General features: G+C 45.6%; 1 protein-coding gene across 2 annotated transcripts in view; it reads left to right on the top strand.

The window, feature by feature from the left end:
- Positions 1-13896, top strand: part of ankrd13b (ankyrin repeat domain 13B) — a 352153-nt gene that overhangs the window by 269225 nt on the left and 69032 nt on the right. For both annotated transcript variants that reach the window (XM_078548006.1, XM_078548005.1), the window contains exons 5-6: positions 2482-2625; positions 13626-13815. In XM_078548006.1, coding sequence (XP_078404132.1) covers positions 2482-2625; positions 13626-13815 — 334 coding nt within the window. The remainder of the gene's footprint in view (positions 1-2481; positions 2626-13625; positions 13816-13896) is intronic.

The following is a 13896-nucleotide window of genomic DNA, read 5'->3' as shown; positions in this document are numbered from 1 at the left end:
AAAGCCAGTTCATGGATCTCATTTACCTGATTTTGTTTATCATTTTTATCGTACTAGGTTAAGAAGGAGCATCTAAGAGTCTTAAAGAAGAGAAAGTGAGGCAGGAGTTTTCAAGCTATAATAAACCCTGATGTAGACTCAACCTTATTAATGCCGAAACGCTCACCTTAGGTGGAACAACACAAACACAGCCAACCTCATCTGCTGCCAAAACTTCATTGACGCAGACACTCAAATCTCATCTGGTCCCTAAACGTTTACTGATATTGTGAACTCTAATATTCACTCTACTTCATCCAGGACCAAAACATTGGTATATGTATGCTCAACATCAGCTGGGGTCAAGATGCTCATGCATGGTGATTTTAACTTTTGCGTGACTAATGGAAGTGTTGACTGGATGTCTGTTCTGGGGTTGAAAAGGCCTCCTCAATTTTGAGGCCTTGTCCTCATTTAAATTTGGCATACATCTCAGAGGCAGCTTGCTGGAGTGAGACCTTGAGAATGGGTGGGGCAGCCTCCATCAACATTTGTTAGTGGGGAGGGGGTGTTGTGGGGAGGGTTTGTCCCGGGATCCACAAATACAATCTGGTACACTGCCGTCCTTGGTTAGCTGCACGAAGAAGTCTCTTTGGTCCCATCGGTTGTGGAAGTGCACGGCCTGGGCTCCAACCAGTTCCAACCAAGAATGGCAATCCAAGTTCTATTTACATCACAGAACTCCGATTAACATGTTGCCCAAAGCCAGCGGGCATTTTGGACATTCAGTGGCAGGCCCTTTCAAGATGGAACTGACTGCATTGCCGGTGAAATTGTGTTGGTAAGGTTACAACCCCAGTTTCAGGTTGTTACCATTCCGTTAATGCCAGGAGAAGGAAGTCAAAATGAATTCCTTGGCGAGGGAACCTCCCAGTGTGTAGAAGCATTGAATAGTACAGCACTGGAATAGCCATGTGGTCCATCAGCTGGCTTGAATTTGACTCCACATAAGTCACCTAGACTAATCTCACCGTCTCTCTCAGCGGGATATCTTTCTAAATAATAGGCACCAAATAAGTGCAAATTGTTGCTGCTGTGCATAGTGCTTTCTGGAGACATACTGTCAGCACATTTATGGATTCTCATTTATCCATCCATCAATAGGTGGATATATGGAAGATAATGATGCAAAGCCCTTCAGGTTACCTGCGACATTATTCTGCAAACATTGCAATGACTAAATAGTATCCAGGAGAGCAGATGAAGATTGCAATTCCCCATCAAGTAGGAGAAGCATTGTGAACAACATCTGTATAAAATGGCTCGGAATTTGTGGTGTTTTTGATAGACAATTGTCAGCGTGCACTGTGAATACCCCTCTGAATCTGACCTCAACTTCAATGATTAGCACAAGCCCAGATTAGTTCAGAAATCCTGAAGTTGTGGTTTTCATTCACACCACTGCCACTGGCTATGATATGGACTCCTACCCAGAGCTGGCATTCAGCGAAATCAATTGATCTGGTGGGAACTCTCATGTCACTGATAGAAATCCCATAAAAAGTTAGGTCCTGCATAGTGAGGTATAACTGGGTTTTTAATGGTACTTTGAATATTAACTACTGCTGAACAACTGACCCAGCCCTGAATGATATATAGAGTGCTGTTAAATGTCTCCATTATGATTAGTTATTAAATTTTTTAATATAACTGAAAAAAATTTCAGGAGATTCTTCAGGATACTTCAGCTGCTATTTTCATGCCATGTATCTATCCCAATCTTTATTTCACTGCCTATAAAATTTTAAAAAGTGATTTGATTATTAGTGTTCTCTATTTCCTGATGGGCTATCTATGAGAATTCTTTAATGTGATTGGTTACTTAAACAGCTCGATGGTATTACTGCAGCTCGAACGTTGGAAATCCCCATTAAACCATGCTACAATCAATGACACATTGGGAGAGTTAAAGTTCTCACCACAGATTGGTAGATCTCTCAGTGAAGCTGCCTTTGAGGCCAGCAAGAGGTGCCCTGGCTTGGTTGCTGACTGCAAAATCTGGGCCAATGATGCGTGATTGTAAATGTTCAGCCTGTTGGGCTGCCGGTTCCTAGAACTGAGCTAGAATCTTAATTTGCTGTGCGCAAACTGGCAATTTTCTGATGTGCCAGTGAGCTTCATTTACCTCGAATGTCAATATTTATCAAAAATTGTTTTTAAATAATTGGTAATTTTAATGCTAAGGATGTAGAAGAAAGATTATTCAATTAACCTATCAGGCTATATCAGGCTTGAGATACCGGATGTGATCTATTGTGCTGGTGATCATGTGACATACCGTGAATCATACTACTGGATCCAATTATCTAGTCATTTTCAACATACAAAAGTTGCCTGTATTGCTGGCATCCTCATTGGGTGCTTAAACGTCAATTTTTTTTGCAGGAGAGAATTGTCTACACCGGTCCGAATGCTAATGATTGTCTCGCATGATTGTTGCAGTGCCCCTGGTCTCCAAAATCTGCCCAAGCGACACCTACAGGGTCTGGAAAAGTGGACAGAATCTGCGGGTCGACACGACACTGCTCGGCTTTGATCACATGACCTGGCAGCGGGGGAGCCGCAGCTTTGTCTTCAGAGGACAAGGTCAGTTTAAATAAAATCCATCTTGCCGTGTTGGCTTAATATTTATGAGCCATGAAATGTGGGCAATTTCTTAGTTCTAAAAAAAATCACTTCAGGAGTAAATACTTCATCATGGTGTGCTTCTGTAAGGGATTACCACACACACATGGATTACCTCTTTCAACATAGAATCATTTAACACGCTCCCTGCACTTAATATTTGGTCTTTTTAATAAGCTCTAAGGAGAGGTCAAATAATAGAGTCTGGAGTTATTCATAGAATCATAGGATGTTTACTCACACAGCTCTCTGCAGGAGCTACTCAGCTAATCCCACTTCCCTGTCTTGTCCCTGTAGCACTGCAATTTCTTTCTCTTCAGATAATTATCCAATTTCCTTTTGAAAACCATGATTAAATCTGCCATCACCACACTCTTGGGTAATGCAAACCAGATCCTAAATGCTCACTGCGCAAAAAGTTTTTCCTCCTTTTGTCAGTCACCTTAAATCAGTGTTCGCTCGTTCTCGATCCTTCCATTCAGTGGGGACAGTTTCTCCCGATCTAATCTGCCCAGATGTCCCAAGATTATGAATACCTCTTCCAATTTCCCCTCAACCTTCTCTTCTCAAGAGAACAACTCCAGCTTCCCTAATCTATCCTCAAAACAGAAGTTCCTTATCACTGGAGCTCATATATTTTTTCCACACCCCCTCCAATATCTTCACATCCTTCCTAAAGTGTGGTGCCCAGGATTGAACATAATACTCCAGTTGAGCCCAAACCAGTGTTTTATAAAGGTTCACCATTAACCTCCTTGCTTTTGTACTCTATGCCCAGGATCCTGCATGCCTCATTGACTGCTTTCTCAACCTGTTCTGCCCCTTTAAACATTTTGCACACATATACCCCAGGTACTCCTGCTCCTGCACCCCCTTTAAAATTGTACCCTTTATTTTATTTTATACACATTTGCATTCTCCTTGCCATTCTCCTTGTCAGTCCCCTGAAGATAGCTACAGTCCTGCTGGCCCTAACCACCTTATAAGCACCACAGGGAGGTTTACACGAGATTGACACTCTCAATTTGAACTAGAAATTCATTGGTTTGAGACTTATCGCAGAAAGAAAACTGAAGCAAAAACGAAAAATCTCAACTGAGATCCCACGAACAGGATGGTTCGGTCTTAGAAAGGGAAAACTATTCATGTTTTAAAACAATGTAGACCCCACTCCCATATCCACATCGAGGAGCTGTGGGGCCAAGGTCTGTGCAAACATTGAACATTAAAATTTAGACTGACACTTGTGCCCCACAAACCCCTGAGAACTGCATTCCTCCAATTTGGCCTCAAGCATTTCCCCAACCTCCCAGCATTATACAGCTATACCATTTAGGCCCAGACTTCAGAACTCAATCCCGAAATCTCTCCAGCTCTCTACTTCCCTCTCCTTCTTTCCTTAGAAGAGAGTGTTCGTCAAGACTTCTAATTTCTCCTTCTTTAGCTTGGCATCCACTTTTCTCTGTTTCTGTGAAGCATCTTGGGTGATCGCCATCGCGCAGGAGTCTGGAATGGGCCAGACCTGCGCCACGTACAGCAACAGCGAGAGTGCCTCACATCTGATGACCAGGTTCTTACCCGCAATGGAGAGGGAGCATCGCTCCCAAATGACCAGTTTTCTTTCCACCATAGCCACTCGCTCCTTCCAGTTTCTAACACATGCCCTGATCCCTCTGAACTATATCCACAGCACCTTCAGGCCATCTGACCTGACAGTGAAGGGGACAAAGGATTGATCAGCCCAGTTCCCAAAGAACATGGCCTCGCTCTTGCCACGATTTACCTTGGCTCCCGAGGCCAGTTCAAACTGGTCGCAGATGTTGATCAGTCTGCGCACCGACAGAGGATCCGAGCAGAAGATGGTGACATCGTCCATGTACAGGGAGGCTTTGACCTGAGTGCCTCCACTGCCTGGGATTGTCACTCCTCTTATGCCCGGATCCTTCCTGATGGACTCAGCAAAGGGTTCTATGCAACACACAAACAGGACAGGGGAGGGAGGGCAGCCCTGCCTGACTCCAGATTTAATTGGAAAGCTTTCTGATTCCCACCCATTGATTGAAACCTCGCTACTGATGTTAGTGTAGAGCAGTTGGATTCAGTTGCGGATTCCCTCCCCAAACCCCATTTTGGAGAGCACATCCTCCATGTAGGTGTGCGATATTCTGTCAAAGGCCTTCTCCTGGTCCAGGCTGATGAGGCAGGTGTCCACACCCCTGTCCTGTACATAGGCAATCGTATCCCTGAGTAGCGCGAGGCTGTCAGAGATCTTCCTGCCAGGCACAGTGCAGGTCTGGTCAGGGTGGATCACTAACTTCAGAGCAGACTTGATCCGGTTGGCGATGACCTTGGGCAGAATCTTATAGTCCACATTCAACAGTGAAATGGGTCACCAATTTCTAATTTCCTCCCTTTCCCCCTTCTGCTTGTAGATGAGGGTGATGATGCCTTTTCTCATGGATTCTGACATGCTGCCGGCCAGAAGCATACTCTCGTACACTTCTAGCAGGTCTGGGCCGATCAAGTCCCACAGAACTGAATACAACTCAGCCGGCAAGCCGTCGCTTCCGGGAGTTTTACTCTTCTCGAAGGACTCAAGGGCCTTTGTCAGTTCGTCAGGAGTTAGTGGTTTGTCCAGACTCTCCCGTGTACTGTCGTCTAAGACCTCCGTGATAGAGGACAGGAAGGACAGGGAGGCCGTGCTGTCTGTGGGCTTCACGTCATACAATCCGGCATAAAAGGATTTGCTGATCCTCAAAATATTGGACTGTGATGACTTCACTGAGCTGTCTTCTTCCTTCAGGCTGCTGATCACAGAGCTCTCTCTGTGTACCTTTTGGAAGAAGAAACATGAACCTGTCTCATCCTGCTCCACGGAGCGGACTCTGGAATGGAAGATGATCTTGGAGGCCTCCGAGGCAAAGTGCGAGGCTTGCTGGCTCTTCACCTCTTGGAGTTCCTCCTTGACATCGATCCCCATCTACTGCAGCCGGATTCTGCATGTTTTTCTGGAGTTGGGACATTTCCCTCTATTCCTTTCTAGCTTTCTGGACACCTGTGAGAATGAAAAACCTTTTGATGTTCTCCTGGATTGTTTCCCACCGGTTAGTCAGGGACTCAAAGAGGGGTTTCACTGTTCTCCAACCTTTGTAATCCCTCCTGAGTTCCTCAATGTTCTCTGGGGTCAGTAGTTGCACATTCAGCTCCCATGTCCCCCTGCCAACCCTCTGGTGTTCCTGTAAATGACAGTCAGCCAGCAGGAGGCAGCGGTCAGAGAAGAACACCGGCTTGACGTCGGTGGATCTGACTGCGAACGCGCGGGACACAAACAGGAAGTCTATCCTGGAACGGATGGACCCGTCTGGCCGCGACCAGGTGTATCTACGCTGCGCTCCATCTGCAGGGTTGCTGAAGACGTCGTGCAGCTTGGCATCCTTAACTGTTTCCATCAGGGATCGGGACGTAGCGTCCAATCTGCTGTCGCCCCCGCCGGATCGTTCCAGCCGCATTGATGATGCAGTTGAAGTCACCGCCCAGAATGACCAGCCTGGAGGTCGCCAGCAGCAGTGGGAGCTGCTGAAAAACCTCCAGCCGCTCGGCCCCTTGTGACGGGGCGAACACGTTAATTACCCGGAGTGGAGCATTCTTGTACATTACGTCTGCAACGAGGAGGCACCTGCCCACCACCTCCTTAACCTCGGAGATGGTGAAGTTGCCTCCCAGCAGCAGAATACCCAGGCCGGAGGAACGAGAGTCGTTTCCTCCCGACCAGATCGATGGCCCGTGGGACCCACCATGGTGACCATTGCCTGTAGGAGCTGAGGTGCGGTATCGCACACTCCTGCAGAAACAACAGGTCAGCTTTGACCTTGGCAAGGTAATCCAAGGTCGCAACACACCACGTAGTAGATTTAACGCTATGCGCATTAATGGATACAATCTTTACCCCCATTTTTAAAGCATTTTGTCATGTAGCAAACCTGTTGTCTTTGAGAATTCCAGACCTTTGGTCTGCTCCTGCATACCCATAGTGTTCACAAATTGTCTCACTTTGGATGGGCTGAGGAAACTGTGCTGAACCGCCCTATTGGAGATGTTCCACTCAGGTGGCATCTGGGGGGTTCGTGCAAGGAGCGAGGTTTGAATTGTTCTCTGTTGGAGAAGTCTCTCCGATCCATTCCCCCTCCGGCTTCCCGGAGCTGGGGTGCGCTGAGTGCTTCACTTCTCCCAGCTTCCTGGGGCTGGGATGTGGTGGTCTCTTCAAGTTGAGGGTGAAGTTGGGGTGCGCTGGTCTCTTCATTGTCTCCCGTGTTCTGGAGCTCTGGTGTCTCCTCCTCCAGCTCCTTAGAGCTTTGCCGCTTTTTCTGCTGATGCCACCCTTGCCCTTCTTCATCCAATGAGCAGCAGCCCGTGTCAACCTTGTCAGATGGGAGTCACCTCTTGCCACTCGTCTGGGAAATGGTCCTTTCTTAGCCCGTTCTTCTTTTTGGCCGTCTTCATCAGCTGCCACTCACCCGGTTGATTGTCTGCTGGTTCCTCCTCCATTGATTCGCTCTGCTGAGGAGTGGGAGGTTCAGGGGGCGGTGCAGTCGTTTGGCTGTCTGCTGCCTCAATCTTTTCCTTCATCTTGTCTCTCTCTGTGTCCTTCTTTGTCCCATTGTGCTCGCTGGAGGCCTTGGTGGTGGAGGTTTGCAAGTGTCCTTGGCGATTGTGACACTGACCATTTTGTCTGCTTCCCCCTTGTTGGTTTTGACTGCCTGTGCATAAGTGAGGCAGCGTTTGGGGCAGGTCCTGTAGAGGTGAGCTGCCTCGCCACACAGGTTTCAGCACTTAGTCTGTTTGCAGTCCTTTGTCTGGTGCCCTTCCTGTTTGCAGTTCTTGCAGAGGGCGGCGCTGCAGTTGGCCACCACATGACCAGAGTTGCCGCATGAGCAACAAGCTTTGGGCTGCCCAACGTAGACAAGGTAGCCATGGCTTCACCCGACAGCGAAGCTGGAAGGAGGGTGGAGAATTCGTCCTTTACCATCCATCTTGAGTGTGACCTTAACTTTGCATTTGCTAGTCCAAATCCCGAAGGCGTTTTTGACCTCTCTGCAGTTCCCAACCTTGTCGACATACTTGGCGAGGAAGGTGAGCACATCAGTGACAGGAACATGGGGGCTGTAGACATGCACGGTCACCACACGGTCCCGCTGTGATGGCAAAGTAAACAGTGGCTCCACCATGAGGATTCTCATCTATGGCTGGTCTCTCTTCTCCTTGAACACTTTCAGGAACTTGATGCAGGCAGCAACATTCTTGAAGGTCACATCAAAGTATCCAGCGCTCGGGAAGTCCTGCGGACAGTAGATCTCCGCAGCTTTGAATCCACAGGACTCCAAAAGGATTCTCTTAATGAAGAAGACACAGTCAATGGGTGTAACTCCTTTGCTGTCTTTTACCGCCACCCTAACAGTGTTACATACCCCTGGTTTGGGGCTCGACTGGTTACAGCCATCACCTCTTTAAGTTCCCAATGTTAGGCCCTGAAGCCCCTTCAAGTAACCACAGAAAAGCTTCCAATACCAAAGGGCAAAAAGGCCAAAGCCTTTGCTGAAACCCCCCAGTAAAAGAAATGATACCCACAAAAACAACACTTACACACATGCAGAAGCAACCATGATCATGGTCCCTCCCTAGCCAACTAAAAACTGATAAGAACAGATACTACACTTGATCTTAGCCAAAATGCTATCAAACTCTTTGGGATTCTCCTGCCTGAAATTGGTCTGGATTATGGAATGAGGAAAAGTTCAGGTTCTGAGCCCTTCTGTTGCATCTTTGTGCCTGTCAGAATTTTGACATGGCCGGGAGGGTTGAGACCTGAGAATGTCTATCTCAGGTAGCTCCCTACTAACCAGTATCTGTGATGAGCAAAACTGAGGGGATTGTGCAGAGTTAACCACATCAATAAATAAATTAGGCAAAATAATTAATTGTTTATTTAACATCAGATTTCTCCATGCACTGCTATCTCACAGAACAGTTTACATATGCAAAATCAATATGGCCAAAACATAAATAAACTCACGAAAAGTCAGACTGTTTTCTGGCAAGTAGGCAGCTACAGATCATCTCTAAAGGGACCCTTTCTTTTGCAGCAACATTTCAACAGTGCAGGCAGTATTCTGGAATGTGTGACCCGCAGTGCCTTCATCAAGTTGAAACACGAACTTGTAACCCTGAGTGAACCGGTCCACGTTTACAGATTTGTTTAGAAGGAAAGTCAGTGAAAAAGTTTCTGGAGAGAGGAAAGTGGGACTGCATTCATCTGCAGCAATTCCTCTCCATTTACCACTGCTGGGTCCACCACTATATTCCCACCTACCACTGTGGCAGAAACTGGGGAAACTCTTTTGAGTTATCAACAGTCACAGATTGCAACTCTTTCGAGTACAATCACAGTTCTTGGTTTCCGGGAGTGGGACATGAACCCACAACCCTCTGATTCAAAGGCGAGGGTGCTATGAACGAGCCACAGCTGACACCTCCAGAAACTGGGGAAGGTGGTCATCCTATCACTTGAACTGTTGACTGGAGCTAATTTACTCTTACTTCCACTCTGGCTAAGGGGCCACCTCCGAATATTTTATTGAACTGGAGCCCAGTGTGAGCTGGCAGATCTAGGAGAGAAAATTGGAAAATACTTTTTTTTTAAATTCGGTTTTAATAGTAGTGCAATTGCACATTGTCGATCTGTTTGGTTTCCTGGTGAGTTGTTGTCAATCTATGTCAGGTACAATAATAAGCATAACACTGAGTGCAATCCACTTGTCAATTCATTAAATGCTGTCAAGGAGCTAGTCAGCCTAAAGAGGAATGTGCAAAAAAAGCTGTTTAAATGCTAAGCTGAAAATTATTGCTTCAATTTGCTCTCAAAATATGATTTTTCCTTTATAATGAATTTGAAACAAATAGGAATTTAGTAAAAAAAAAGGTATGGTCAATGGTAATTAATAATTCTCAAGCTGATTGCTACCAGTGACCATGGTCCATTGCAAAAAAAAGTAGCAAGTAAAAGGCTGGAAGTGAAATGTCTATAAATATCTATAAATAATTCCCTGAAAGTGCTGATTCCCAAGGAGGGGTAGGTTGGTTGCCCTCTTGAAGCTCATCCCCAAGTGACCATTTTTGATTTGTGAACGAGACTGTGTGTCAGCTGGTGTTTTTAACGACTGAGAGTCAGGGCAGAAACATCACAACCAAGCTCATCGCTGCCCTTACCCATTGTCCGCACGCAATTAGTTTGAACAGCCATCACTGTATGGAAGCCGGAACCCTAGCTGATTGGTTTTCTTCTTCCCTTTGGACATCGAGGCTAGTTATGGTGCTCCTCTGGCTAAAATCAGCTAATTCCACACAGGTCGCAGGTTAAAGATGGAATCTTCTTGCCTATCCTGCATAAGGTGGGGGTGGGATGGCTATCATTTGTTATTTGCTACAAACGCTTCTAGCACCCACCACGGCACCATTTTAATTGGAAGCACCAATTTTAAGCAGATTATAGACAGTGCCTTAAGGTCTGAGTTTGAGAATTGGGCAGAAGATCAGATGGAATCCATGTGAATGATAATATAATGCCCCATCTACAATGGGTACCACTCATCGCTTTGTTAAACTCCGGCCACAATTGTTACCAATTTAGTTTTCCAAAAATTAGCAAAGGCAGGAATTACAGTTCTATCATCTTTCACTTTCAGCTTTGGTGTCTATTGGTGTATTAAGTGTGCCTGGGATGCATATTATCTGGCTGCATCCTCAGCCCTGTGTATGATCTGCCAAATAGCCTGTACCATTCAGCTTAACACCTCTAAATCATTTGGTGATTAATTAATGCAACTTGTTAGATGGGGCTACTGTTTCTAGGTTCCCAACTTGGGCAAATCAATTTGTCTATATATTTTATTAATGGAGCCACTGATTATCCAGTAATTGATTAGATGGACAGTGCAATGAAAGAATGATCATTGAACAAAGCAGAATGCTGTTAACTTTTTGTCACTTTAATTGAAATGTAGGCTCAGAGTAATTGAATTTACTCACCCATGCTGTAATGTGCTTTGTTTATTGGATTTTTGATTATATGTATGTGCATTTTGAAGGAATGCGATTTGTTTGGTTGATATAAAGCTGACATTATAAGTAATCCAGATCATTAAGGCCTTGGCAGGGCAAAATTTCAGCTCTGCAGGAAATTTGAAGATAAACCCAGGCCACCATTAGGTCACCAGTAACTGGACTTTTAATGAACTCTTTCTGACTCACAACTGCAAATGGTCTGCATTTTTACACTGAACAGCAGAACGGTCTCACCAACAGGCAGCATAACTGAAGGCCAAGGCTTAAGCTCAAAACAGAGTTTCACAGTCACCACCTCTTGATTGCAACAAGCAGTGGGATTACTGAAGGTGGAATCCCCCATTCTGTAATCTAAGTTTGGTGTTGGATGTGGAAGTGGGAGTGGTTTCTGCTGGGGTAGGGGTGGGGGGGGTGGTGGGTGCAGGAGGGCTGACCATGCGCGATCTTGCACTGTTCAGCTCATTAAATATGCATCTGCGAGGAGCTCGCCCATTCTTGTGGTGGGGGCAGGCAGGCAGGAAGTTGCCGTCCCTGCTGTTACCTCATGGGGGGGGTCGCAGCTCTAATGGGCACCTGGACAGCCTGCACTATCCCTTCCACCTTTGCCCCAGCCACTGCTCCACCCTTTCCTGCCAACCCTGCCTTGGTCAGCTTTGGGGAATTATTTAGTAGGTCTGTGGACAGGTCACAGGGTAATACAGAGAGCATGAGGGAGAGGACCCTCAGTAGAGTACATGGAAGCTGTAAATGTTGATCAGCTGCCGGCACCTGGTCTCCAGCGTAGGCTGGCATCTACAGACGCTCGCCAAAGAGGGCAATGCAGCAGCAACTCACCGTTAACCATGGGAGAAGTCCACCTTGCCTGGCGCACACCATTTATGTGCAGTGGTAAAAGTAAATATTCTAATTTCTCACTGACAGGGAACTTAATTTGGCGGGGGACGTGCTACTGCATGCAAAAGGGCTCCCCGACATTGTCTGTCGGGAAGCTTGACCTGCCTTTAAAGTCCCGAAAACTTTAGGAATTAAGTTCGTCCTGTCATCGGGAAACTAACGGTAAATTAAGTTCCTCCACCCTCGCCCACCAAGCTTCCCACTGCTGGCAGGACTGCAAGATTCTGCCTGAAGACTCAGATATTATAACTTAGCTTGTTTTTTGCCCTGTGCTTGCTGGACAATTTATGTATCTAGCTGGCAGCCCCATTGGCAACTCCATACAAAAGTACTGACCTCTTGTAAAGAATGTAGCTAGCAGACACCCGTCTGAAAATGAACATAAAGATAAAGGAGTGCACTAAAGGCAGCGTCATGCCAGGAATCATAGGCAGAACAAAAAACCCAAATGAAATAAAAGATGATGCAATAACATGGTGACTTTTGAATTGAGGGCCAGAGCTACACAGCAATGCCATACACCAACAGAGGGACCTAGCTTTCAGAGGTTTATAGCAGAGCCAAGAAAATCAATTGGCTGCATACGGACCAGAAGAGAATGTGGACGCACCTCTCACTAACCGTTAAATGTTTTTTTCTGCAAGTAACAGCCAGGCACTGATACATTTACATGTTGCTCACCAGATGTAAAGCCTGGCGCAATACTGGCAAGGGCCAGATATATATTGCTAACTGGCCTGCCAGGATTGGGTGCCCCAAAGGAACGAAACATGTAGGCACAGATCTTGTGCCCTTTTCCTAAGTGCTGCAGAAAGGAAATGAAAGACTTGTATTCAAATGGTACCTTTCAAGACCTCAGGACATCCTAAAGTGCTCTAAAACCAATTAGGTACTTTTGAAGTATAGTCACTGTTGTAAATGTTGGTAAAGTGTCAACCAATATGCACACAACAAGGTCTTAGAAACAATAATCTGATAATTACCAGGTAATTCTCTTTTGGGGGGGTCTAGAACCGGGGAAACAGTCCCAGAATATGAGGTAGGCCATTTAGGACCGAGATGAGGAGAAATTTCTTCACTGAGAGGGTACTGAATCTTTGGAATTTTCTACCCCAGAGGGCTGTGGGGGCTTAGTCATTGAATATGTTCAAGACTGAGATAGATTTCTAGTTATTAAAGATATCAAGGGGTATGAGGAAAGTGCAGAAAATTGCATTGAGGTAGAAGATCAGCCATGATCTAGTTGAAAGATAGAACAAGCTTGAATGGCCAAATGGCTTCCTCATGCTTCTACTTCCTATGTTCCTATAATTTGTTTTACCGATAAATATTGGCCAGGACTCAAGGAATTCCCAATTCTTCAGTGAATAGTGGCAATGAATCTTTTATGTCCACTTGGGGTAATTAGGGTCTTCGTTTAGTGTCACATTCAAAAGATGGCACCTCTGGCAGTGCAGCACTCTCACCATGCAGAATGTCAGCATAGATTTTGTAGTCCAGTCTGCAATGGGACATTAACCCACAACCTTCTGACCTTGAGGCATGAGTGCTACCACTGAGTTACAGCTACATTTAAGAAGACCCAATGACTATCTTTGACAGCCTTACATCAACGGTGTAATACCCAAGTAGGTATTTTATTTATAGGGTTTTTAAATTATAAGCAGAGCACCTATTATACTGTTATGTGCTATTGAGTTGTGATGAAGTAATACTGAAAATACTGAACACCATAGTCAAAGGATCTCCATGGAGATTCCATGTTTCTATTTATTTTTTTTTAACTGAAATTGGGTATTTCCATGTGTATTAGATGTAGCAAATTCACAAACGATTCCTTTTCAATGTGTTTACGATTTCGGTACACTGAGCCACAGGTGAAATACTCACATCATTTGAATGAAGGAGATGGTACTATTAATGTTCTGTCATTTCTTTGCTTCCACTAGACAACTGCGCAGTTGTAATGGAGATTGACCATGATCGTCAAATGGTATACTCAGAAACTCTGTCACTGGCTAATTTTGACCGTGACATGCTGTTGGCTGCCGTGCAGCCCTCAGAAGAGCAGGTGGCAAGTCGTCTCACCACCCCCATCGTTACCACCCAACTAGATACCAAGAACATCTCATTTGAAAGGTAACAGTTGCTGGGTTCCAGCAGAACGACTACTTCCATTTATTTAGCATCTGTTATGTAATAAGAAGTCCCAAGGCGCAT

This window comes from Cetorhinus maximus, chromosome 9 (genome assembly GCF_964194155.1).
Source record: "Cetorhinus maximus chromosome 9, sCetMax3.hap1.1, whole genome shotgun sequence".
Classification (NCBI taxonomy): domain Eukaryota; kingdom Metazoa; phylum Chordata; class Chondrichthyes; order Lamniformes; family Cetorhinidae; genus Cetorhinus; species Cetorhinus maximus.
The sequence above is the reverse complement of the archived record's forward strand: the minus strand, read 5'-3'. Positions and strand labels throughout refer to the sequence as shown.